At 41.5% G+C, this 27283-nt stretch overlaps 2 protein-coding genes across 5 annotated transcripts in view; one reads left to right on the top strand and one right to left on the bottom strand.

Moving 5' to 3' along the window:
• The window catches only part of LOC124034428 (ral guanine nucleotide dissociation stimulator-like), a 29698-nt gene extending 9089 nt beyond the window's left edge, over window positions 1–20609 (bottom strand). Inside the window, exons 1-3 of one of the 4 annotated variants that reach the window (XM_046347632.1) lie at window positions 14367–14638; window positions 12214–12354; window positions 115–419 (exon numbers count right to left, since the gene is read on the bottom strand). In XM_046347632.1, the coding sequence (XP_046203588.1) occupies window positions 115–419; window positions 12214–12354; window positions 14367–14462 (542 nt within the window). In that variant the 5' untranslated portion in view covers window positions 14463–14638. Of the gene's footprint in view, window positions 1–114; window positions 420–7238; window positions 7613–12213; window positions 12355–14366; window positions 14639–20339 lie in introns of those variants that run through there. The other 3 variants (XM_046347636.1, XM_046347635.1, XM_046347634.1) reach the window with 3 other exon arrangements.
• Window positions 20610–21052: 443 nt separating this feature from the next.
• ptgesl (prostaglandin E synthase 2-like) lies at window positions 21053–27017 on the top strand. Its single transcript, XM_046345373.1, has 7 exons — window positions 21053–21367; window positions 21588–21776; window positions 21908–21963; window positions 22042–22194; window positions 25962–26162; window positions 26315–26432; window positions 26597–27017. Exons 1-7 carry the CDS (start codon window positions 21083–21085, stop codon window positions 26750–26752), a joined length of 1158 nt encoding a protein of 385 aa, XP_046201329.1. The 5' UTR covers window positions 21053–21082; the 3' UTR covers window positions 26753–27017.
• Window positions 27018–27283: the final 266 nt, after the last annotated feature.

The following is a 27283-nucleotide window of genomic DNA, read 5'->3' on the forward strand; positions in this document are numbered from 1 at the left end:
AGACATGAAGGAAACATCTGTCAGCATTACACTGTGTATAGTGTGTTTTTGTATTTATGTGCTTACGTGTGTACACGTGTATGTGCGGTTCTATCTTCACGGCCATCTCTGTACCTGTTGAGTAGGAGGTCCAGCACCTGCTTGGTGGTGGCGAAGGAGCGGTATGTGCAGAGGAAGATGGTGACGTAGGTGGAGTCCTTGCCCCTGAACGCAGACACCATGTATTCCACCAGCCTCTCCAGCGTACCAGCCTTTATGGTGCGTATTTTACATGTCTCATACAGGCTGAGAGCAGAGTCTGTCTCCACTCCCAGCCATCGCTGTCCCTTACTGGCCGACTGGTGCAACTGTACCTTCCTCAGGGTGATGGTGAAGACTGCCCCCTCTTCGACCTCCTCTCCGATCTCCTGTGTCGAGTTCTACAGGGAAAATAAGACAAAGAGATGTAATGGTCTGTCTGAAAAACATATACAAAAATCGGGCCTTCCCTCCCTCCCTACATGTGTGGCTATGAATAACAATACTGTTACATCAAACAGAGGTTGCTAGATACACAGCCCAACAACACAGGCTAAAGCCCATGCTTTACAAACAAGGAATTAACACAAGCTGCTTCCTCAATGAAAGAGGGGTCTGTACCAAACAGTTTGTGGTTGTTGGTTGTTGTCACCATTCCTTTTTTCTCCAGCTCTCCAACACAGAATGATATGGACAGTAATGGTATTTTCGAGGACTTTACAGTGAGCATCCCAGGCACTTGACCCAGATAGCCAAACAACATCGGTTTGACGACTGCGGCTTCCTCAGTGGGGTAGTGGTATGTACACTAATCAAGCATGACACAGGCATCAGTCATACACCTACTTATGCATCTGTAGCACATTATTCATCAGAACCTTTCGGTAGCTAGATATACAGCAGCACCTCCAAAATACTTTCGCTGTTAGTCATAGCCTACTCTCACCTTCAATCACACAGCCACTCTGTTTTGCTTGGTTTCCATGGAGCTGGGCAGAGATTCAAATCCAGTTTGAGTGCTATATTACTAACACTCTATTTTAGAACAGAGGAGTTTACTGTACGTGGTTATAAATCATTTGTAACATGTTTGTATGGCTGTGTTTGAAAGCAGGCTCTGAGCACACAGACCTTGGACTTCACAGTGAGAGTAGCCCTTATCAGCTGAGCACACAGATACTGCTGGCCTATCTATCTAAACCCAATGGAACACAGCCCTGTTCTTGACATAAGGACAATCTTTCTCTCTCTATGTTAATGGAACAAGGCCTAAGAAAACTCAAATTAGACCTATGCAGATTCACCAGGTCTTGAATAAAAATAAATAAGAAATGATATATAAGATTATATATCGATTAAAGGGTTGTAGATAACATTTGGACTGTGTGTGAATGTATACTGTGGTGACCTGTGGCAGCCTGTGGCCTGGCCATGCCACACAGGACCTATTTACAACTGTGGAAAGTCAGGGAACTCTCAGAGGCTTTCAGAGACCAGGTTACCATGGAAATCAGGGGGAACTCCCAAAGACCCAACGGAACAGGGCATAGGGCCAGGAAACAGACATACAAGTGAGAACGGCTTCCCCCATTAAGCCTTGACCAGTCATATCCCTCTCTGCCGGAATCATAGCTTAGTCATCAGACAGAGATTGTGTAACGGAATTCTTCCTCCTCTTCTGAGGAGGAGTAGAGAGAAGGATCGGAGGACCAATGTGCAGCGTGGTAAGTGTCCATAACGTTTATTTTAAGACAAACTGAACACTATGAAATACAAAACAATAAACGTGAACATGAACGAAACCGAAACAGTACCGTGTGGCAACAAACACTCACACGGAAACAAACACCCACAACTCAAAAGTGAAACCCAGGCTACCTAAGTATGATTCTCAATCAGAGACAACTAACAACACCTGCCTCTGATTGAGAACCATACTAGGCTGAACTCAAAACCCCAACATAGAAAAACACACATAGACTGCCCACCCCAACTCAAGCCCTGACCATACTAAAACAAAGAATAAAATAACAGTACTATGGTCAGAATGTGACAGATTGCATGTGGAGCCCTGGTAACACATACACAATAGTAGTATGCCTTTCATGGTCTTAATTCCACGTGTCTGTAGTTCTCACGGAAAAATAGACACCGACAAACACACACACACATACAATATACAACATTTGATTCAGGTAAACTAAGAAATAACTTTGTCACCAACCATCTTGTTGACAGACTTTTATTATTCTGGTTAATATTTTGTGAGTACTCGACTAAATCATATGATGATTTTATCAAGTCTTGAAATTCTACTTGAGTAGATGTTTTATTAAGTGTTGGATCTTAAGTTGATTTTATCAAGTGTTGATAGGCCTACTTGAGTAGATGTTTTATTAAGTGTTGGATCTTAAGGTGATTTTATCAAGTGTTGATAGGCCTACTTGAGTAGATGTTTTATTAAGTGTTGGATCTTAAGTTTATTTTATCAAGTGTTGATAGGCCTACTTGAGTAGATGTTTTATTAAGTGTTGGATCTTAAGTTTATTTTATCAAGTGTTGATAGGCCTACTTGGGTAGATGTTTTATTAAGTGTTGGATCTTAAGGTGATTTTATCAAGTGTTGATAGGCCTACTTGAGTAGATGTTTTATTAAGTGTTGGATCTTAAGGTGATTTTATCAAGTGTTGATAGGCCTACTTGAGTAGATGTTTTATTAAGTGTTGGATCTTAAGTTGATTTTATCAAGTGTTGATAGGCCTACTTGGGTAGATGTTTTATTAAGTGTTGGATCTTAAGTTGATTTTATCAAGTGTTGATAGGCCTACTTGAGTAGATGTTTTATTAAGTGTTGGATCTTAAGGTGATTTTATCAAGTGTTGATAGGCCTACTTGAGTAGATGTTTTATTAAGTGTTGGATCTTAAGTTTATTTTATCAAGTGTTGATAGGCCTACTTGGGTAGATGTTTTATTAAGTGTTGGATCTTAAGGTGATTTTATCAAGTGTTGATAGGCCTACTTGAGTAGATGTTTTATTAAGTGTTGGATCTTAAGGTGATTTTATCAAGTGTTGATAGGCCTACTTGAGTAGATGTTTTATTAAGTGTTGGATCTTAAGGTGATTTTATCAAGTGTTGATAGGCCTACTTGAGTAGATGTTTTATTAAGTGTTGGATCTTAAGGTGATTTTATCAAGTGTTGTACTTGAGCACTAATAGAGTGACACCATACATTCTAATAAATAACCTTCCTTATTATGAAAATAAAAACCAAGACATTGACAAACAGGTACTGCGCTTTCATGAGAGAGTGATGATTAAGCGAGATACTAGACAATAGTGGGGCATCCCTATAGGGAAGAAAGGAAAGGAGCCTCACACGAGGAAGAACTAAAGTCCAATAAGTCATGCAGTTTATCAGAAAGCGAAATCCAACTGGAAAGTCCGTCAAAAACAAAGGAACAAAAAACTAGTCTGTAATGGACTGGCTGAGGACCTCTCCGTAACCACAACAACTGCAACATTTGAATGGGTTCCGTTTCACAAGATCACTTTTTGTGCAAGACTGCATCAGAATGAAAACTTCTATGGGGAACTTCCTCTATCAAAGCATGTCAACAATGAGTGGGCATGTTAATGGTCTTATCTATGTATTGTACATCCCATCCATAAAAATAATCTATCTGGAACATGTGTTAGATTCAGTAAGTTAGAAGGCTTATGAATAGCATGTACAGATGCTGTTGCCACAATGACCACATCAACAAAGCACCCATCTTTGGACTCTGAGCTAGTGTCAACAGAGACATCCATCCTTCAGTCATCAGTGGAGAGATGGTCAGTTCTATATATGTGCCTGAATAGACAATGTCACATGGCACAATAACAGCTAATGCATAGCATCGCTATAACCATCTACTTTTCATAATAGTATTTCAGTAGTGTTGATAGTGTTGGCTATTTGGAAACTGTTGGCCAATCCACAACTGGTTTGATAACGATCACTGTCTCCTCCAGCTGTTCAGGGAAGGACACATAGGAAGTCCCCACCAGAAAGAGATGCTCCAAAATAGAGTACACAACACAAAGAATAGTGAAGTCCAACAGTGGCCCTCTAGCACAGGCAGCAGCTTCCTCTCACACACAACGACTGTAGAATGCCAATGAGATCATGAACCGCTTAGGATCACTTTATCTGGAGAAGAATTGTAACTTTAAACCCAAAATATACGCAAACTTTGCAGAAAATGTCCCATAGACATCAATTTATGATTTGCACAACACTTAGCAATGCAAGTGTAAACTGATTGAGCTTTTAGTCATTAGGAATGCAAGAGTGCATTATCTGCTTGACTTCCACATTCTCTTTTGAGTGCCACACTGTAAGAGTTATTTTTTTATATGTGAATTTAGATCAGGAGCTATTCCACTAAACTTAGATTTTGAGTAGTCAGACAAACCAAGTAAGTCCGAGACTACCACTTATTTGGTATTATTAGGTCTAGAGAATTTGGAATAAAGTTATTTTCCGGGCTTCAGGCCGAAACATTCCACCCACTGTCTGTTTCTCTCATTCAACCTCCCTGAACCTCAGTGCTCCTCACCCTCTCACTCACTCTCCCTCTCACTCACTCTCCCTCTCACTCACTCACTCTCCCTCTCACTCACTCTCCCTCTCACTCACTCTCCCTCTCACTCACTCACCCTCTCACTCACTCTCCCTCTCACTCACTCTCCCTCTCACTCACTCACCCTCTCACTCACTCTCCCTCTCACTCACTCTCCCTCTCACTCACTCTCCCACTTTCTCACTCTCCCTCTCACTCACTCTCCCTCTCACTCACTCTCCCTCTCACTCACTCTCCCACTTTCTCACTCTCCCTCTCACTCACTCTCCCTCTCACTCACTCTCCCTCTCACTCACTCTCCCACTTTCTCACTCTACCTCTCACTCACTCTCCCTCTCACTCACTCTCCCACTTTCTCGCTATCCCTCGCTCTTCTTTCTGTCTCCATTTTAATGATCTACAACAACAAAAGCTCCTCTATGTCTGTTTCTACAAATCCACCTCCAGTTTCTTGTTACAGGACTCAGTTAAGCCTCCGCCTGCAGTCTGCAGTCTTCAGGACAAGATCCAACAAAGGTCTCCTTAACATCAATCAGCAAGACATTTCTAGACCTTTTCCAAACACACACAAAACAACAACAAAGTATGTAATTCACTAGTTAGAGGGAGAGTATCATTCGCTATTGACATATTTGGTTGACAAAATAATAAGTCCAATAGGCTCACAACCCCATATGTGGAAATACCCTTTAATTCCTAATATTTTCATTATTGCATGATTAACAATAAGACTTTTTGATCGGAACAGGCTTTTGGTCCTTCATATTTTACCAAGGAGAACTTGTGCCAGTTACACCAGTTTAATCTCTTGGATTGCCCTAATAAACTCATGCCCCTAAATAAACAATTAGCTATAGAGTGCAGTACTTTATCATCAGAACAGTATATTTGTAACGAGTGCGCTGAGAGTCGGGAAGCAAGTTCAGGGAGTGAGTGTTTTAATAAATCAAATGAACACAAAAAACACACCGACATGCGAACAGAGTCAATAACACCTGAGGAAAGAACCAAAGGGAGACACAGATATAGGAAAGATAATCAAGGAGGTGATGGAGTCCAGGTGAGTGTCATGAAGCGCAGGTGCGCGAGACGATGGTGACAGGTGTGCGGGATAATCATCAGCCTGATGACCTAGAGGCCAGAGAGGGAGTATACGTGACAGTATTGGCTAGATGACTATGCATCACGGCTTTCGGAAGAGGGCCTAAGGACACACGTATATAGTGATGACAGGGTGGATCCTCCTCACTGCCCTTGGTTGTACCACTACCAGTGATTTAACCTTCCAGAAGACAGAGTGACCATAGCACTATCAATCTTATGCCAACAAGCCTGTGACACAGCACTACTGAGATAGACCAAATTATACTATATCTACAGTCTCTTACTGCTTCAGCTCAAGGATAACTGTGGTGGGGTTACAGGGGCCCTAAAGCGATTAATGGCCATTGGCTGAAGTGTCACATTAATTGCAGTGTCCTGAGTTTGTTTATACACAACTGAACCATTGAATCCCAATACTGTACATTCACCATACATTCTCAGCTGAAGGAGAAGAATGGATGTGATTGTAGAGGCAGCTCCTAGCCCAATGAAAGAGGGGGATTAAGCATCAAGTAATTGTGTTACTAGAGAGGATTAGATTATAGGAGAGAGAGAGACAGAGGGAGAGAGAAATGTAGGAGTGGAGCCTGAATTGCCCTCTCTAAGCATGTGACATGTATAAATGAAGGAAACCTACTGTCTTTAATAATTAAAAAAATATTATAAAAAATAACATATCTTCTGAGTTGCAGCCTTTAGTTTCATAAGCTTGGTGAAAATAAAGGCATATTTTATTCTTCAGAAGGTTATTGAACATATTTAAAACATACATGCCAGACAGTGGTGTTATTGAAAACACACACACATACACAGACAGGGTGTGCGTAAGAATGCACTTTCCCAGAATTACCAATGTTTTGCCTGGCAAATCTTGATCTGATGTAACAACTAACCGAATAGCCAAGCCAATATCAACTCACATACTTACTTTTCCAACATTCAAAGTCACTGTATCAACTACACGCTTTCCCTCATCTGATTCCATGTGATGGAAGGAGGCATAATGTAAAGCCAACCAACTTGACTAATCATCCACAATGCTTTCTTTTCTGCAACGTCTCAGTAAATAACAATTGCTAAAGGAACCACCCACTTTATAATATGTGCTGAAGTATATGTGCTTCTTTACTCTTTCCCCATATGCCTATAAGGCCAATACTGAGCATCAGCAGATAGTAAATTAAAACCAACATATTCCACTCTTTGGACCTTCCTAGAGAATTGAAATGTGTCCTTATGCAATGGGTAGTAGGCTACAGGACACTCCGGACATATTTCTAGAAAGCATGATACCAACCATAGGAAAACTCTGCCACATCACTATGAACTTCAGTAGGCCTAAATTCTATACATTTTAATAAGACACAAATCACTAGGCAACTATCACACCAAATGTTCAGTATAGTGACACACTAGCTATAGGGCATAAGATTAAAATACTGTCTCGGTATTGATGGAGAATTATTTACGCACAGTTCCCCAACTTACCTCAAATAGTGGTAGGTCAGGGTCCAAATGTGTAAAACTGTTAAGGACCACGGGGCTTTCGTCCTCGCCAACCTCCAGCTTTACCCCATCCCAAATATTGCGCACCTTCCATGTTCCAGCATCGAACATCTCATCGAGGTATCCCGATTTGATGCTTTGCGCATCAGAGCACATCCCCATAAAGCGGACCATTAGTAACGGATACGAGTACCGCAGTCAATAGATGTGACAACCTTTCTTTGTCGTACATCCATAGTTACGTCTGATGATAGGCTACAATACATTTCATTTTACCAGAGGACCACACAGTAAAGAGTGAAGTACAGAGACGACGCTGGCTACTGTAGACTGCTAAAGGCAGGCGTCTCGACCTACTGTATTTAGAAATGCATGACTCATTGCGGAATGTTACTCATAGCTCCTCCTTTCTGACGGTACCCGTCCCTCTGTGAATGTTATTACTATGAGGTCGCCGTGGAAACCGTTTCCAGATAAGGTATATTCAAGACTGAAATATTGGTCCTGTTAAAATGTTTCCAATGCAGATATCCATAGAGGCAAGATGTATTATAGACATCACCTCAGTAGAAACAGAAAAAGGATAGAAAAAACTCAAGCGTAGGCTATAATCCACTAAAACCTTATAAATAAATATAATGAATAAAAAAACGCATCCGTGTTACAATTGGATGGATCATAGTCAGAGAACCACAGTGAGGGTAATTCCCTGGGAATTAGTGAGTAGAACAGCATAACTTAATTTAGCGCTGGGGTATTATAATATATACTGGGTTATTATAATATAAATGTATAAAGTTACACGTTATATATATATATACGTTATATACAACAAACACATACCAATAAACATGACCGAACACGAGCTCTTTAATCCCACTCCTCAGCCACTCTCAGACCATCCCACCCATCACCGTAGACCGCCCTCGTTTGGTTTCCATGTGCCATATATTTTGAATTGTGACGTGGTACATTCATTTTGAACCTTTCTAATCGCATAGTATCCACCGATTGTGAGCTAAAGATGAAAACCTTTCCAACGAGTGTTATTATATTATTGATCGATTGACTATGGCTTTCCAAATCCCCCAACACTGTTTGTAGTAAGGTTCATTTTAAGTGTATGTTTTTTAAACATTCCTGAACCTGTGACCAGAAACAAGCTACATAGGGGCAATACTAGAACAAATGATCTATTGATTCTGTCTCTTCGCAGCAAAATCTACAGAGCTGAGATTGCATATACAGGGCATACAACATTCTGTTGGTTGGTGGCAAGAATGTTGTATAATAATTGAAATGGAAAAACTCGGAAGTGTCGAAACTATTTGTTTGTATCAATTCATATACCATATGCCACGGAATCGAAAATCTCTATATTTTTCTATTTATGCCAATCCATTTCAGCCAATTTATATCTTTAATATATGGCAGACAAGTTCTCTACCTTCTCCTTCTTCCACTTCCCTCCTCCATTTATGTGGTAATTCTGCAATCAGTTGGTTGTCATTTTGGATTGAGCAGACATTCGCATATACACTGAACAAAAATACAGTGTCTGTGACATAACTGCACCATTTCTATTAATAATATCTTTAATAAATATAATACCATTTAAAAAATATTTTTTCATAAAGAATGTTTATTTTATAAATCAATATATTGGAGTTTAAGCATAATATTTGTTGTAATATTTGTTCTATATTTTCTGGAGGATCAAATTGAAATTGTAACCAGCTTTGTATGGCTTGTTTAAGAAATGGAGATACTTTAAAATATGTTTAATTTTCAATTAGTCGGAAATGAGAAGTGTAATCTGTATAAAGGCAAAACGGCCATTTTTGAAGGAGGTGAGGCATCAACTATAGCATTCAATACTTTTCGCATTTTTTAAAACAGCTGCTTATATCACAAGGATAATACGTTTGCAGTTCAAAGGAATGGTATCATTTGTGTTATTTATGCCTCTTGTATTCTGTGGATGAGTGCCCATGTCATCTCCAACATTGACTGAACAGACCATTTTGCTGGTATTTCTCTTGAGTGACACTCCCCTCTACTGGTCAGAATTGGAACACACTTGGAACCTCTTGAGAACCAAGCTTTACTACAAGACATTGCAAAATACAATATTCAACAACATAAAAAGAAAAACAGGTGTGAATGTGAATTGGTTCATTCGCATCTGCTTCAACAACAGGGGGTCTTTTCCCCAATACATTCCTGAGTCCACATTTTCTCCACTTTCCCAGCATTCAGCAGCACAAAATACAGATTACCAGTGCTGCTACGCTTCAAATTCACAAATCTCTCCCTGAACAGCTGTATGGGATGAGGAGATACAGAAAGACAGAGAGATAGAGAGAGAGAGAGAGATGGAAATGGAAAGTTGTCAGCCTGTAGGTGCAAGCAGTAGGTTGCAATCAATGCAATGTAATTACTCTGCTACCTTTTGCCCTGCAATGATTTAACAACAGTCCACCCTATTCCATTTGTCAGGCTTCCTTCTGGAATCAACAAATAGCAGTGTTGTTCTACTATGGCTCTGGCAAATACCCCAACAGGCTTTACTACTCTCTCAGGAGGGACTTCATCCACACATGCATGCACACATACAAAACACACAAACATTGCATAATACAGGCAGCACACTTTACCTTAATTGAAATCACAAGTTTTCTGACATTTTTAGCCAACCAACACACTCAACCCAGTGACCACAATTCCCGAGGTTGCCATGACAAAAAGGTTCCCATTATTATCCATAATTCAACAAGAATTACCAAGCATAAATGAATCCACCTTGAAAAGCATGCATTGTCATCAGCAAATCTACATGGTGGCATCTGTTGATGAGGAAACTTGAATGATTTTGCTGCAATCTGCTGCTCATCAAATTGCTGTTGGGCAATTCCACGGTAACAGAGTGATGTCACAAACAGCAAAAAACGTCAAATCTGTTACCAAATTTGACATCTGCACTGTTCTTTAAGTAAATGTGTTTTTGTCAAATGTTCAGTGCTAAATTCTTAAAAAGTTGTCATTGTGCACAGAATTTGATGGTTTATTTAACTTCGTAATCATTGGGTTTTGATTGGTATAGATTTTAATGTGAAAATTATTTGGCTCAGCAGCAATCTGTTACTGTAGAATTGCCCTGTTGTTGATAATTCTAAGATCCGCAGCTTCAGACCTCTGCCATAGTGGGTCAGGGCCAGGCGGCAACACAGGCCATGGTGTTTTCAGTCTCAGGTCAGTGTTACATGAGTTCAGTCCTTTGACCGCTCGTCTCATGACAAGCCCCTGTGAGCTAACAGACCCAGAGAGACAGATCTCACCATATAACAACAGGCCTTTATATCACCAGACAGACTGTTTTAACCATGAATCATGTGCAAGCTATTTAAAAGAAAGAAAAATAATGCTAGTTGATCACAACAATTCTCTGCGTGAGTTAATTGAGAGGAGACCCCGGCCTTAACCTTTTTATGATACTTGTCATTGTGTTTCTGGCCACTGGGCTCACCTCAGGTTGTGCAATTGTACTATCTGTAACCTATAACTGCAAAATACAGAAGTATGAGCATTAGGTCTTACAGTGTCTTCAGAAAGTATTCATACCCCTTGACTTATTCCACATTTTGATGCGTTACAGCCTGAATTCAAAATTGATTAAATATATGTTTTTTTCTCACCCACTTACAAACAAAACCACATAACAACAAGTAAAAATATGTTTGTAGAATTTTTCACAGATTTATTGAAAATTAAAATGAAAAATCTCATTTATAACTATTCACACCCCTGAGTCAATCAATACACGTTAGAATCACCTTTGGCAGTGATTACAGTTGTGAGTCTTTCTGGGTAAGTCTCTAAGAGCTTTGCACACCTGGATTGTATAATATTTGCACATTATTCTTTAAAAAATTCTTCAAGCTCTGTCAAGTTGGTTGTTTATCATTGCTAGACAGCAATTTTCAAGTCTTGCAATAGATTTTCAAGCTGATTTAAATCAAAACTGTAACTAGGCCACTCAGGAACATTCAATGTCATCTTGGTAAGTAACAAGTATTTCACCTTGTGTTTTAGGTTATTGTCCTGCTGAAAGGTGAATTTGTCTCCCAGTGTCTGTTGGAAAGCAGACTAAACCAGGTTTTTCTCTAGGATTTTGCCTGTGCTTAGCTCTATTTCGCTTCTTTTTAGCCTAAATGTTTCGTAGTCGATGACAAGCATACCCATAACATGATGCAGCCACCACCATCCTTGAAAATATGAAGAGTGGTACTCAGTGATGTGTTGTTTTGGATTTGCCCCAAACGTAACGCTTTGTATTCAGAACATAATATTATTTTTTTGGCAGTTATTCTTTAGTGCCTTATTGTAAACATAATGCATGTAATATTTTGTAATATATGCCATTTAGCAGACACTTTTATCCAAAGCGACTTACAGTCATGTGTGCATACATTCTACGTATGCATGTTTTGGAATATGTTTTATTCTGTACATTCTTTCTTCTTTTCACTCTGTCAGTTAGGTTAGTATTGTGGATTAACTATGTTGTCCATTAAACTCTGTAACTGTTTTAAAGTCACCATTGGTCTCATGGTGAAATCCCCCCCAAAATAATTCCACTTTGAAATTATGGGGTATTGTGTGTCATCCAGTGACACAAAATCTCAATTTAATCCATTTTAAATGCAGGCTGTAACACAACAAACTGTGGAAAAAGTCAAGGTGTGAATACTTTCTGAAGACACTGTAGAATAGAGTCAACAAAGCCAAGCTATTGGATAATATGCCACTGTCAAATGTGAGGAACACACACACGCACATGCTCAAGCTCACTAAAAGCATGTATAACATGCTAAAAGAAGCTAAGTAAAAAAGATCAGATATCAAAGAAACTCACATTTCCCGGCGTAATATTAAGTGTATCAGAGTTGATGCCTACCTGTGTGTCTACCTCTCTGTGTCTCACAGTAATGAAGGCAGCCTGGCACATAGACTGAGTCCTACAGCAGCCTCCACTCCTCAGCAGTCCACAGGTCCACTGAGCCCACATCACTGCTTCCCTCAGAACCAGGAGATAACACTGGAGATGAAACCGGACCGGGATGAGCAGGGCTCAGAGTTCACCCTCCCCTCGCTCCCCACCCCGGTCACAGATTGGGTGACCACTTCAGGCCCACCCCAGTGGGTGTTTACTTAAACAGCTGGGTCAACACGCACAGAACAATAAAACATTAACTTCTACTCAAAAATAATAGGGATTCCAAAAAGCCTGTTAATAGCTTGTAAGAGTGAATACACTGTCCCTATGTTCAACTGCACAAACCTTAACAAACTTTGCACTTTTCTTCTCTGAACAGAAAATGAAATCACTGGCATCATGTTACCCTGGATTTCCCAGGGGTATTCCCATTCAACTAACGTTGTGACTCACTCATTTGTGAGGCTAAATGTATACAAAAGCTATTAGGCCTAACAAAATATGATTATGCCAATTCTATATTTGCATCAGAAAATCAACTAATGGATTGACAAATGTAGACATGTTAGATTTCAGCTAAAACGAAAGCCAAAATGGTCAGCATAAGCAGTTAAACCAAAAGTAGTGCCACTACCAACACAAGTACGTACAGCTTCTTTATGGTGGAGTACGTATTGTGCGAACTAGAAGTTACAGGTGTTTTTGTGGTGAATCTCTGATAAAGGTTACAGAGCCTAGTTTTATGGGGCGTTATGTGAACTAGAAGCTGAACAAGCTGAACAAAAAAGTCCACTAAGTCACATCGATATAGCTCTTAGAGGAACTTCCCCCTGACAGACGGAGAGGCGACTCCTAAAGAAACCTTCCATTCAAACACAGTGAAATAACTCCTGCGAACCGAGCAGCTGCTAGCCCATACTGAGGCACGCCTAGCTCAAGTCTTTGCATTTAAAAATCATTTTACGATACCAAAAGCAATCACTCTTAGGCAGTTTAACAATACCTTGAGGAGACAGCCTATCTAATAGCAGGGGAAACATGGTCTTTCTGACATGGTTTGGGGTGTCGGCATGCTTCACAGCCGAAACAGTTCGGAAGAGTTTGTGCATATATGATGACGACTTTTGTGATATTTGTTTGTTTTGGACGTTGGTACGTTTTTTTCCCTGGTTGTTCAGGCACACAACAATTCTTGAGGCAAGCCGAGGTCGTTAGCTGAAGTCTACGCCCCTTCGTCGATGATTGGTCAACAGTAGAGATCCTTCAGGAAAGTCTTTGTTGTCATTCAACAAGAAATTACTCATTTTCGTGCCCATTCTTTCATTTAGAAATACTACACCAAACATTTTTTAAACTGCCAGAGGGAACACAACATTTTTCTTTAAAATGCCCCCAGTGCAATGATTCTGTTTTCCAATTTGTTCAACAGGTAATTGTAAATACACCCTAGACCAGCAGCTACCACAGGGACCTAGTACAACAAAAACAAGTTCCTCTATCATTAAGTGTATGAGGGTGTGAGTAAGAAGAGTACAGTTAGAGCAAAACAGCTGTCACAATGAAACACACAGAGATGCACCTGTCACAGTCAGAAGGAACTAGAGACCAGATCACATAGTCTATTTCCAAACTCAGTGAATAACAACAACACCAAACCATCAGCAAGTATTACCATATTCATAGCTATGTAATAAGCAATAAAAACACATCCACATTCAACAGTGGGCATGATCAAACATGTGTGAGAAAAAAAGCAGAAGTGAATGACATCACAGGGGAATGGTTGCCTAACTATACTGTGAATGTGTGCCAGACACACTGAACAGCTGAACCCCCACTCCGGTGGTAGCATACTGTAGCATACAAACAAGTCCTCTCTCTCTCAATCACAACCTTCTCTCTCACCCATAAACACACACACACACACACACACACACACACACACACACACACACACACACACACACACACACACACACACACACACACACACACACACACACACACACACACACACACACACACACACACACACACACACACACACACACACACACACAACAGCCAAAGAGACTGCGACTGCCTCAAATTACAACAGATGAGCTCTTTCTTACCAGATCATCCAGTATGTTTACAGGGAAATCAAACATACACATCTTGACTGGCTGAGCCAGGGCTTTGTGAAAGCTGGAGAGGGACTTGGTCTCCATGCTGCTAATTTCACTCCCAGAGACAGAACACAGAGGGTAGAGGCTCCTGTAGCAACAGATCGCTACTCTCCCTTTCGCTTTAACTCTCACTCTGCATCAATGACATACACACACACAAACAAACGGGAACTTCGGGCTGCTGCTGACAGAAACACCACCACTGCAGACTGGAAGGAACCCCTCCTCTCCCTCATCTGCTTCTTCTAGCCTCTCTCTCTCTCTCTCTCTCTCTCTCTCTCTCTCTCTCTCGCTTTCCCTCCCCCTCTCACTCTCTTTTCAGCTCCACAGAGTGTTTCTCACAAGGGACTGTCTGTGTTCTCAGCAGCTGCCCAAGCCACTTTCTTCTATTTCATCCTGCTGTAGGTAGAACCCCTCAGCATTCAGCAGCACATTCAAACATTAGTGGCTGATTTTCCTTCCTCAGTGGCATTGTAATGTTGTTCGCACACCTTTTCACACGAACCACAGCCTACAGAAGTATGCAGACAGCAGAGAAAAAAAGTAATGTGAAATGCAGCAGGTATGCTCATTTCCCTCTCCTCTCTGACTGTACTGCAGTGTAGTCAATGTTAACACTGGAAGCAAGGCTGTGTCGTGTAAAAAAAAAACAAATCCAGGTAAAACAAGAGAAAATAGCTCTGGGGCAAATCCATGTCGCTATGTCGGCTGCTGTCAAGGCAAAATGATAAGTGTTTGTTTGGCTGAAAGTGATACATTAGAGGTGCAATGTGTCCACACTCAGTCCACACATCTTTCTGCATGAAGTACTGCTCCTGTTAATGCCCCAGCTACCCTCTCTAGTAGCTCACTAGGACTTCAAACAGAGAGCTGAACTCAAATTAATCAGACATGATACTGCATTTAGGTCACACAGCTTTTAGCTCAAATGGCTAAAGACTAAAGTCGCTTTTTACAAGATTAGACAAATAACTTGTTTCTCCCATGAAAAAAGCATTTATAGACTTGGTACATTTTGATTTAAAACACCCTGTTTCATAATTTACAAGAGTGAGTCACAGTAGCTGTTGTGAAATGTAAGTTTCAAAAGCATCTACATGTAGTACTATCGTACAATGCTCATTCAGAGAAGTGAGAAGAGACCAATTTGTAATCTAAACCAAATCAAACCCTAATTCGTAGATTGGGTGCAATTTAACATTGGCTATAGGTAGACAGATAAGTGGGCAGTGAAACGAGTATGTGTCCTCTATGTTCAATAGAATGAGGGTTGAGACACTGCAAACTGTTTTCAGATGCAGTGGCTGTCCCACACTGCCTGCATAATGTAGAATAGTAGTTGTCAGGGAAACTGTAAGGCAAATATGTCCCCTCATAGGGCTAAATCGTGTGGCCAATGCGATGGCTGCATGCATGCGAGTCTTGCCTCACTGCCAGAGCCAGGACAGGAAGCTGGTTGTGGCATAGGCTACACATCCACTTCCTGTAGACAAAGGCAGGACAGGGTGGTGCACAGCACACTCAGAACCCCCACCATGCAGACAACACGATGAGTCTTGTTCTGCTTAAAAGTATAATAGTCAATGCCACAGGACATCATCTATTCCTTATTAATAACATTGTCTTTGCTCTCCAATGTCAGCATGTTGAAAACACAAAATGTCTTTGGTGATATCCAAATAGTTTTATGGAACTTCCATGTCGGCTACTAGTTAGCCAGACCAGATAAAAGGGATAGTTACTAACAGGACCCAAACTGTAGTTGGCCAACCTTCTTGATAGCCACTCTAGCACTGGTGGGATACAATGGGATTTGCAAAATGTCTTGCAAAACAAACCACTTTCCAAATGTCACTCTTTTGTTGGGTCTTTTGCCCTTTCATCAGCAAAGATAAAAACAGCATATGCTTGCCATACATGTGTATCCCTACTTCCTGGTCACCTGTGTGCCAATATACATGTGACCAATGACCCAACATATAGTGTCGTCTAGTGTACAAATTACATGGAATATACAAAGACAAAAACTATGGACAACATAACACACAAAAACCACATAAAGTGCATTCGGAAAGTATTCAGATCCCTTTACTTTTTCCAAATGTTGTTATGTTACAGCCTTGTTCTAAAATGGATTAAATTGTTTTTTTCCCCCTCATTCATCAATCTACACACAATACCCCATAATGACAAAGCAATAAAACTTCTTTTTTTTTAAACGGAAATATCAGATTTACATAAGTATTCATATTCTCCCATTCTTCTCTGAAGATCCTCTCAAGCTCTGTCAGGTTGGATGGGGAGTGTAACTGCAAAGCTATTTTCAGGCCTCTCCAGAGATGTTTGATCGGGTTCAAGTCCGGTCTCTGGCTGGGCCACTCACGGACATTCAAAGACTTGTCCAGAAGCCACTCCAGCGCTGTCTTGGCTGTGTTGCTTAGGGTCATTGTCCTGTTGGAAGGTGAACCTTCACCCCAGTCTGAGGTCCTGAGTGCTCTGGAGCAGGTTCATCAAGGATCTCTCTGTATGGTTCCAAACCTCTTCCATTTAAGAATGATGGAGGCCACTGTGTCCTTGGGGACCTTCAATGCTGCAGAATGTCTGTCAACTGTGGGACCTTATATAGACAGGTGTGTGCCTTGCCAAATCATGTCTAATCAATAGAATTTACCATAGGTGAACTCCATTGAAGTTGTAGAAACATCTCCAGGATGATCAATGGAAACAGGATACACCTGAGCGCAATTTCGAGTCTCATAACAAAGGGTGTCACGCCCTGACCTTAGATATCTCTGTTTTCTATATATTTTGGTTAGGTCAGGGTGTGACTAGGGTGGGTACTCTAGGTTTTTGTATGTCTAGGGTTTTTGTATGTCTAGGGGTTTTGCATGTCTATGTTGGCCTGATATGGTTCCCAATCAGAGACAGCTGTTTATCGTTGTCTCTGATTGGGGATCATAGTTAGGCAGGCCTTTTTCCCACTTTCTGGTTTGGGATCTTGACTATGTGTAGTTGCCTGTAGGCACTCTATTGTATAGCTTCACGTTTCGTTTGTTATTTTATTAGTTTGTTCAATGTTCATTCTTTTAATTAAAATAGAATGTACGCATACCACGCTGCACCTTGGTCTCCTTCATACGACAACGTGACAGATGTTCCCAGTCCAGAGCCTTCGGCGACAGTTCCCAGTCCGGAGCCTCCGGCGACGGTCCCCAGTCCGGGGTCTCCAGCGACGGTCCCCAGTCCGGGGTCTCCAGCGACGGTCCCCAGTCCGGGGTCTCCAGCGACGGTCCCCAGTCCGGGGTCTCCAGCGACGGTCCCCAGTCCGGGGTCTCCAGCGACGGTCCCCAGCCTGGGGTCTCCAGCGACGGTCCCCAGTCCAGAGTCTTCAGCAACGGTTCCCAGTTCTGAGTCTCCGGCTGTGATCCATGGTCCGGTTCCTCCGACAACGATCCATTGTCCGGTTCCACAGAAGCGGAGGGATCAGTGTAGGGAGTGGGGACTGCGTCCAGAACCGGAGCTGCCACCGATGGTAGATGCCCACCCGGACACTCCCCTATAGGTTCAGGTTTGCGGCCGGGAGTCCGCACCTTTGGGGTGGGGTGGGGTGGGGGGGGGGGGGGGGTACTGTCAAGCCCTGACCTTAGATATCTCTGTTTTCTATATATTTTGGTTAGGTCAGGGTGTGACTAGGGTGGGTACTGTAGGTTTTTGTATGTCTAGGGTTTTTTATGTCTATGTTGGCCTGATATGGTTCCCAATCAGAGACAGCTGTTTATCATTGTCTTGGGGTGGCAGGGTAGCCTAGTGGTTAGAGTGTTGGACTAGTAACCGAAAGGTTGCAAGTTCAAATCCCTGAGCTGACAAGGTACAAATCTGTCGTTCTGCCCCTGAAAATGCAGTTAACCCACTGTTCCTAGGCCATCATTGAAAATAAGAATTTGTTCTTAATTGACTTGCCTAGTTAAATAATGGTAAATGTAAAAAAGTTGGGGATCATATTTAGGCAGGCCTTTCTCCCACTTTCTGGTTTGGGATCTTGACTATGTGTAGTTGCCTGCCTTCATATGACAAACGTGACAAAGGGTCTGAATACTTATGTAAATAATGTATGTCTGTTTTTTTGGTTTTTTATACATTTGCTAAAATTTAAAGAAACTGTTTTTGCTTTGTCATTATGGGGCATTGTGTGTAGATTAAATATATCTATTTTTTTCATCAATCAATTTTAGAATAAGGCAGTAATGTAACAAAATGTGGAAAAACTCAAGGGGTCTGAATGCACTGTAAGTGGGCTGAAATGGTTCCTACAGTAGTAATGGCATAGCCTTTATACTATTGGAACAATGACAACTTGCAAAGTAAGTTTACACACAAAGGCATTGTATCATAATTTAACTCACATTACAACTCGTTCTGAGGATTAAAGGGCAGGGTCAAAAAGATATAGAAGGATTATAAGGAGCCTCTTCTGCATTGTGCACAGAAAACTAAGGCATGTGTTGTTTTTTTAAATCACAGATTCCTGTCACATTCCATAAAGAAGAAGGAGCCATATGTGTGCAGTGAGGCCAGTCTATTAGAGAGGTCTGCTTTTTTCTATTCAGAATCAGAAATGAGCTCATATGCCACATCAAAACTGCTTAAAGTCATACAACAATGAAGAGAAAATGCATGAAGAAGATCAATCGTCTACAGTTCAGTTTTGAAGTCAGGGAAGGAGAAAGACCGAGATCGAAAATGAACAGAGCCATCATTTCATGCCTTTTTAGGCATATTTCTTAATATTCAACCCCCCCCCCCCCCATCAGACACAGACACAGACACATGCACATAAAAACAACTTTGTGAGGCAGTTCATGATAGGTTTATGTACAAAGGAAGACCTGTGTTCCAGGAGTGACGCAGAGAGCAACATCCTGCAAAACCTCTCCCTGCCTGAAAACTCATGGTCAACAGGTGATGTTACCATGGTAACCCCAGATATTTCCTCTCACATATGTATAATATATCAAAATCCAGAGAGAGCAAACAAGTCCATTTCAAAAGCTGTTGGAGAGTTTGTTGTTTTGGGGGGAGGCTTTCTTTGCTTTCTTTATAGCCCAAGAGCTGAGTTTAACAATGGGAGGTCACCCTCCCTCAGGCGCTGAAGGCCAGAGGGCCTGATCCAAAAAGGATATTTCCTAGAGAACTTCACTTCCTTGCCAAGAATATCATTGTGTTTATTGTTAATTCTTATCAATGCACAGCCTATTATAAAAACAACAAACAGAGATTTAAATATTCAGCGTCATGCCCTTTATCTTTTAATCAGAAAAGTGTTCATGTGTGTATGTCATTAAATGTGAAGGCAGTCTACACAGGGGCCTTTGCTGGAAACACACAGACAGATAAACACACATGATGAAGACATTGGAAATGCAAAGAGACTCCAGAAAGTGTTGTATGTGGATGCATGTTTGTGTATGCACACGTGCATGGGTTTGCCTGTCTATCTGTGTGTATGAGTGAGAGAGATACACAGAGAGAGAGAGATTATGTGTATCACATTCAGACCATATCTATGGAAACTGACTAACAGATGCTGTTGCAATGATGGATGTGAGATAATGATGTTTATTCATGCACCAACGATGAAATGATGATATTTCACCTTCAACATAGTAGACCATAGGGAGAATTATCCACAAATCCAATAAATGCATAAACATATTTGGGGTCATGGGCATGCTGACAAATTACTATTCACATGCATTCAGATTAGGGGTTTATTCAGTGAGGTTTCAGATGAAAATAATCCACCATGATCAAAATCATAATATGATGTATTATTTATTATGTGTGTCGACGCAACACTACAACACTGTGACAGCTAGTGCACCTCACATAATAACGTTACCCCAGGTGACTGTAGTATACCTGTTTTTCCAGCATTATCATCCTCTCAATTTCATGACCTTCTTCAAATGTCTTCTCGTGCACGTTCAGAATAGATTTTCATTTCTTCTGTACCGGCATCCAGCATTTTGATTATCCACAGTTCGTGTACCAAATCAGCGATTGGTATTCTTGTGTAAATGTCCTCAGTGAGTTCAGCACCACCTTGAGTTGATATGTAGTACGATACTGTAATAGTTTATTCAGCTATTAGTCTAAACTTCACAATCCATTGCAATCGCTCAGCATTTAATTTCTAGGTCATCCTCTATCTTCATTCTCAAACCTCCCCCTGCAACCACGGGGGGCGTGCAATGCGCATTGGTCTGATTTTAACAATTTCATGATGCCATTTCTTTCTTTGGAATTGTTCATTTAATTCAGCCCCAATAGCAATACAAACACTAGTCATATAATGCATGATCCTATCATTTTACGTTGGTGTACATCGCATCAAGCAGTGATGCGTTATTTCGACTGATGCTCAAAATAAACTTTTAAGCAAAGATTATTTAGAGCTGTGAGACTAAATCTTTAAAATCCAGCTCGTAATCAGCCAATAAAAAAATGGAATGTACAGTATGAGTTAGCTCAAGCGTATAGAAAGTGTTCGCTCTTGAACATCCCACCAAAACGCATTACCAAGAGCGAAAATTCAGCGTTGATACGATGTACTCGAACAAGTCCCAACGCACAGAATTGTGGGAATTTATGTAAAAATTAAGATGGCAGCCGCCTGTGCGAGAACTCTCAGTAAGGTCGGCTGGCACATTTTGGAGTCTCCACCATGTCGTGCTGGGAATATTGCCTCCCTGATTCCAAGGGTCCCGCTACATGGATCGAGCCGGGCCTACAGAACAGGTGGTGCAGGATTCCGTTCCAAACTGCTTTTCAGCACACCTCTGCGCGGTGGCAGGGTCCTGGGGTGTGCGTTCCTGATTGGAGGGGGGCTTGGCTTGTATCAAACGATAAAGCTCTCCGTCCAACATCACCTTGCTGAAGATGTCAAGGTAATAATACTTGGCAAGAATATTAATGTGAAAAATATTTTCGTTACTGGCCATATATACTTGAATCTTATGTTTGTCAGCTAACAACCTCTGTGGTGTACTTTTGTCAAGTAGCTTGCCCAATGTTACATCCTGAAATGTGCCACATTTTGCGTTGTAAATGTATATGTAACGTTAATGAATGACATTTACTTTTAACTGACGTCCCTGTCTTTCTCAGCCTTCTGTTGGTGGCCTGAAGTTGACCTTGTATCAGTACAAGACCTGCCCGTTCTGCAGTAAAGTGCGAGCTTTCCTAGACTACCATGGGCTTCCATATGAGATTGTGGAGGTCAACCCCGTCATGAGGAAGGAAATCAAGTGGTCAACTTACAGAAAAGTGCCAATTGTGATGGTGAATGATGATGTGGTAAGAGGGGACACAGTCACTCTGCATGACTTGGTATTATAGTTACAACGTACAGGTGTGTATGGGATGATGGGAAAACTTGTCAGGTGTTCTCTCTCTCTCTCTCCCCTTCTGTGCTCTTGACTCATCAGCAACTGAATGACTCCTCATTAATAATCAGTGCCTTGAAGACACGGTTGATGAGCAAGTAAGTAACTACCTCTATGAAAAGTGTTGTTGTGTTTTCTTTACATGAAGTGGTCTGATTTCTCTATCTCCCCCTCAGGGATAAAACCATCTCAGAAATTCTGTACTGTTACCCAGAGATGAAGGCTGTCAATGAGAAGGGGAAAGAGGTGATCGAGTTCAACAACAAGTACTGGGTGATGGTGAATGAAGCTGAAGGTCAGACGATGTACCCCGAGAAAGATTCCAGAAAGTAGGTGAACACATTGGGTGCCAAATTACTGCTGACCATATAATGACCAAAAACCATTCCGTGCATGTCATTCATGAAAATACATGTCTGTCCAAATCTCTCTAAAAGGTGTACATACATCACTACTCTTTTTAGATCCTTCTGTGGTCCTTCTGTAGCTCAGTTGGTAGAGCATGGTGCTTGTAACGCCAGTGTAGTGGGTTCGATCCCCGGGACCACCCATACGTAGAATGTATGCACACATGACTGTAAGTCGCTTTGGATAAAAGCGTCTGCTAAATGGCATATATTATTATTATTATTATAGATGATGATATTGCTTCTTCCAGTTACAGATAGGCCTGCGCCCATCAAGAAACTGACGTTTATAGCTCTACCAAATCCCCATGGATATATTAATTTAAAAACTATGGCTGAGAGGGATGAGGCATAGAAAATAAGTCTTCCAACTCCGCAGATTGGCAAACATACAGTAAATTGAGATCACTAAACTAAACAAAAGAGAAAATATACCATGGATCAAAGATGATAGGTGAAAGCTCTGGAGTACCTTAAATGAAATTCTTGGGTAAAAAAAGCAAACTTGGCTCCATCCTTCATTGAGGCAGATGGCTTATTAATAACAAAACCCTTTGATATATTCACTTCAACTTTTTTGTTGTTGACCAGATTAGAAAATTTAGGCATCACGTGCAAACAACAAACGCTGACTGTTCATATTCATGCATAACGGACCAAATGATGAAAGACCAGCAGTGTCGTTTTGAGTTCTGTAAAGTTGGTGTAGGAGAGGTGAACAAAGTTGTTGCTGTAGGAGAGGTGAACAAAGTTGTTGGTGTAGGAGAGGTGAACAAAGTTGTTGCTGTAGGAGAGGTGAACAAAGTTGTTGCTGTAGGAGAGGTGAACAAAGTTGTTGCTGTAGGAGAGGTGAACAAAGTTGTTGCTGTAGGAGAGGTGAACAAAGTTGTTGCTGTAGGAGAGGTGAACAAAGTTGTTGCTGTAGGAGAGGTGAACAAAGGTGTTGCTGTAGGAGAGGTGAACAAAGGTGTTGCTGTAGGAGAGGTGAACAAAGGTGTTGCTGTAGGAGAGGTGAACAAAGGTGTTGCTGTAGGAGAGGTGAACAAAGGTGTTGCTGTAGGAGAGGTGAACAAAGGTGTTGCTGTAGGAGAGGTGAACAAAGGTGTTGCTGTAGGAGAGTGGAACAAAGGTGTTGCTGTAGGAGAGGTGAACAAAGGTGTTGCTGTAGGAGAGGTGAACAAAGGTGTTGCTGTAGGAGAGGTGAACAAAGGTGTTGCTGTAGGAGAGGTGAACAAAGGTGTTGGTATCCATAAATAAGGACAAGCTGAAGTTGGTAGCAGAATACATTGGGACTCCTGTTTGCTACATCTTCCGTTTAAGTCTAGATGACGGTGTGTGCCCTCGGGCCTGGAGGGAGGCAAAGGTCATTCCGCTGCCCAAGAATGGCAAAGCACCCTTTAATGGTTCAAACAGCTGACCAATTAGCCTGTTACTGGTACTTAGCAAACGTTTGGAAAAATCATGTTTAACCAAATACAATGTTATTTTACCGAAAAACAATTAAGACTTTCAGCATGCTTATAGGGAAGGGCACCTAATAACATGCCCGGCACTGACAAATGACTGATGATTCGCTGAAAGAAATTAATAAAAAGATTGTGAGCTGTTTTGTTAAATTTCAGTGCAGCTTTTGATATCATTGATCATAACCTATTGCTGAATACTGAGGTGTTATGGATTTACATTCTCTGCCTAATCAAACCGCCGCAGATCACCTGTACCCACACCACCCCAGGACCTCCACATCTGACTTGACCTGCGGGATCGTCTGAGACCAGCCACCCGGACAGCTAATTAAACGGCGGGTTTGCACAACTAAAGAATTTCTGCACAAACTGTCAAACAGTCTCTGGGAAGCTCATCTGCATGCTCGTTGTCCTCACCAGGGTCTTGACCTGATTGCAGTTTGGCATCGTAACCGACCTCAGTGGGCAAATGCTCTTCACGGATGAATCCCGGTTTCAACTGTACCGGGCAGATGGCAGACTGTTGTGTGGCTGACTGTTTGCTGATGTCAACATTATGAACAGAGCGCCCCATGGTGGGGTTATGGTATGGGCAGGCATAAGCTACGAACAATGAACACAATTGCATTTTATCAATGGTAATCTGAATGCACAGAGTTACCGTTATGAGATCCTGAGGCCCATTGTCGTGCCATTCATCCTCCTCCAACACCTCATGTTCCAGCATGATAATGCACTGTCCCATGTCGCAAGGATCTGTACACAATTCCTTGTGGCTGAAGATGTCCCATTTCTTCCATGGCCTGCATACTCACCAGACATCACTCTTTGAGCATGTTTGGGATGCTCTGGATCAACGTGTACGACATCGTGTTCCAGTTCCCGCCAATATCCAGCAACTTCACACAGCCATTGAAAGGAGTGGGACAACATTCAGCAGCCTGATCAACTCTATTTGAATGAGATGTAAACTGCATCTCAGTAAATTCTTAGAAATGGTTGCATATTGTGTTTATTTTTATTCAGTGTATTAATGGATGTCTAATGGAATTTGGTTGAGGGGTGTACCAAATTTTTCCTAATGACCTTCCACTGACCTTTGAATAAAACCCGTGTCTATGTATGCTGATGACTCAACTGTGTACAAGTCAGCTACGACAGTCAAATAAATAACTGACACCCTTAACATAGAGCTACAGTCAGTTTTAGAATTAGTAACTAGCAATTGACTGGTACTAAATATTTAAAAAAATAAAAGCACTGTTTTTGGGACAAATCAAATCTGCCCTGGTCAATTGTAAGTGCTGTTATTGTGAAGTGGAAACATCTAGGAGCAACACCGGTTCAGCTGCGAAGTGGTAGGACACACAAACTCAGACAATGGGACAGTCAAGTGCCGACGCGCTTGACACAAAAACTGTCTCTCCTCGGATGCAACACTCACTACCGAGTTGCTTCCAAAAGCAGTTTGCAACGTCAACACAAGAACTGTTCGTCGGGAGCTTCATGGAATGGGTTTCCATGGCCGAGCAGCCGCACAAAAGCATAAGATTACCATATGCAATGCCAAGCGTCGGCTGGAGTAGTGTAAAGCTTGCCGCCATTGGTCTCTGGAGCAGTGGAAACGCGTTTTCTGGAGTGATGAATCACTCTTCACCATCTGGCATGTCCGACAGACGAATCTGGGTTTCGCGGATGCCAGGAGAATGCTACCTGCCCCAATGCATGGTGCCAACTGTAAAGTTTGGTGGAGGAGGAATAATGGTCTGGGGTTGTTTTTTCATGGTTCAGGTTAGGCCCCTTTTGTTCCAGTGAAAGGAAATCTTAATGCTACATTATACAATGACATTCTAGGGGATTTTGTGCTTCCAACGTTGTGGCAACAGTTTGGGGAAGGCCCTTTTTCCTGTTTCAGCATAATGCCCCCATGCACAAAGTGAAGTCCATACAGAAATTATTTGGCAAGAACTGTGTGGAAGAACTTGACTGGCCTGCACCAACTCTATATTAATGCCCATGATTTTGTAATGAGATATTTGACGAGCAGGTGTCCACATACTTATGGTCATGTAGTGTATTTTGTATTATGTATTTTACTTGTTTTGTTTCCTGTTTGGATCCCAGGAAGAGTAGTAATTGGGGATGCTGATATAATACATGTCAAGCATCAGTTAGGCTTAAATGTCCCTTTCGCTTATTCTCTTTCCCTTCAAACTGCTTTAGGGAGGAGATCAAATGGCGTAAGTGGGCAGATGATTGGCTGGTGCACCTGATCTCGCCCAATGTTTACAGGACCACTGGAGAGGCCCTGGCCTCCTTTGACTATATCGTCCGTGAGGGCAAGTTTGGCACTTATGAGGGATTCTTTGCAAAGTATGTTGGAGCAGCTGCCATGTTTGTCATCTCAAAAAGACTGAAAAGTAGGTGGGTGCCCCAATAAAAAAGATGATCTGTTGTAAGGTTTTGTACATGTATACAGTTTTTGTAAATAGTTCTTGAATAAGTGGATTTTTCTGAATAACCAGCCAATGTTTGGTGATGAGCTCGGTTTTATATTAAACCCCTCTATCCTGCAGACACAACCTGCAGGATGACGTGAGACAGGATCTGTACAAGGCAGTCAATGAGTGGGTGGTGGCCATTGGCAAGAAGAGGAAGTTCATGGGTGGAGACCAGCCCAATCTGGCTGACCTGGTAAGAGCACCACATGTCATGTGAAGTATTATCTTAGACTTCTATAACTTGTATTGTCTTATGCAGTTTTGCTGATGAGACCTTTGTTTGGCTTTTTGTTTACTATAGACAAATAGTAAACAGGAAGTGTTTGCTAATTATGTCCACAACTCTTCTCTCTACAGGCAGTGTATGGGATCCTGAGAGTGATGGAGGGTCTTGAGGCCTGGGATGACATGATGGAGAACACCAAGGTGAAGAGCTGGTACAGACGAATGGAGAAAGCTACAAAAAGCCACAAGGGCCAAACTGACCCTGCTCTAAATATTGACCAGCACTAAGAGATCTGATTCAATAGCACTTCCAGCCCTCACTTAATCAGGAGATGTGAAGAGTTATTGCATTAAGGAGAGATGGGTGAAAAAAATGCTATACATTTGTCCTAAGGCTCTTGTCCTCCTGACACAATTCACAGAAATTGACTTCTCTAGCTAATATGGATTAGGCAAAAGGCCAACCTCTTGATTTAGTTCCTGTGAAAATGCACCCAAATGATCTGTGTTAATTTGCTTGAATAAACTTGCAGCAGCAAGCCGTTTAGTTGTAGATCCTTGATTACTGTGGCATTCTGTCTACCTGGTGTCAAGGCTGCAGTAACATGTGCACTGAGTATACTAAACATTAAGAACACCTGCTCTTTCCATGAGTCTGACCAGGTGGAAGCTATGAACCTTATTGCCACTTAATCTACTTCAGTGGGGAGGAGACAGGTTAAATAATTTTTAAGCCTTGGGACAATTCAGGCATGGATTGTGTATTTTTATTTGATTTTACCTAACCTAAGTTAGTTAAGAACAAATTCTTATTTTCAA

Source organism: Oncorhynchus gorbuscha, linkage group LG04 (assembly GCF_021184085.1).
Source record: "Oncorhynchus gorbuscha isolate QuinsamMale2020 ecotype Even-year linkage group LG04, OgorEven_v1.0, whole genome shotgun sequence".
Classification (NCBI taxonomy): Eukaryota; Metazoa; Chordata; class Actinopteri; order Salmoniformes; family Salmonidae; genus Oncorhynchus; species Oncorhynchus gorbuscha.

What these genes read in the sequence shown, in the direction of transcription:
- ptgesl (XM_046345373.1), top strand. Translation starts at nt 21,083, where the DNA reads ATGGCAGCCGCCTGTGCGAGAACTCTCAGTAAGGTCGGCTGGCACATT. An exon ending in TGATGGTGAATGATGATGTG is followed by an intron (nt 21,777 to 21,907) that starts GTAAGAGGGGAC and finishes TTGACTCATCAG; the next exon opens with CAACTGAATGACTCCTCATT. An exon ending in AAGACACGGTTGATGAGCAA is followed by an intron (nt 21,964 to 22,041) that starts GTAAGTAACTAC and finishes TCTCCCCCTCAG; the next exon opens with GGATAAAACCATCTCAGAAA.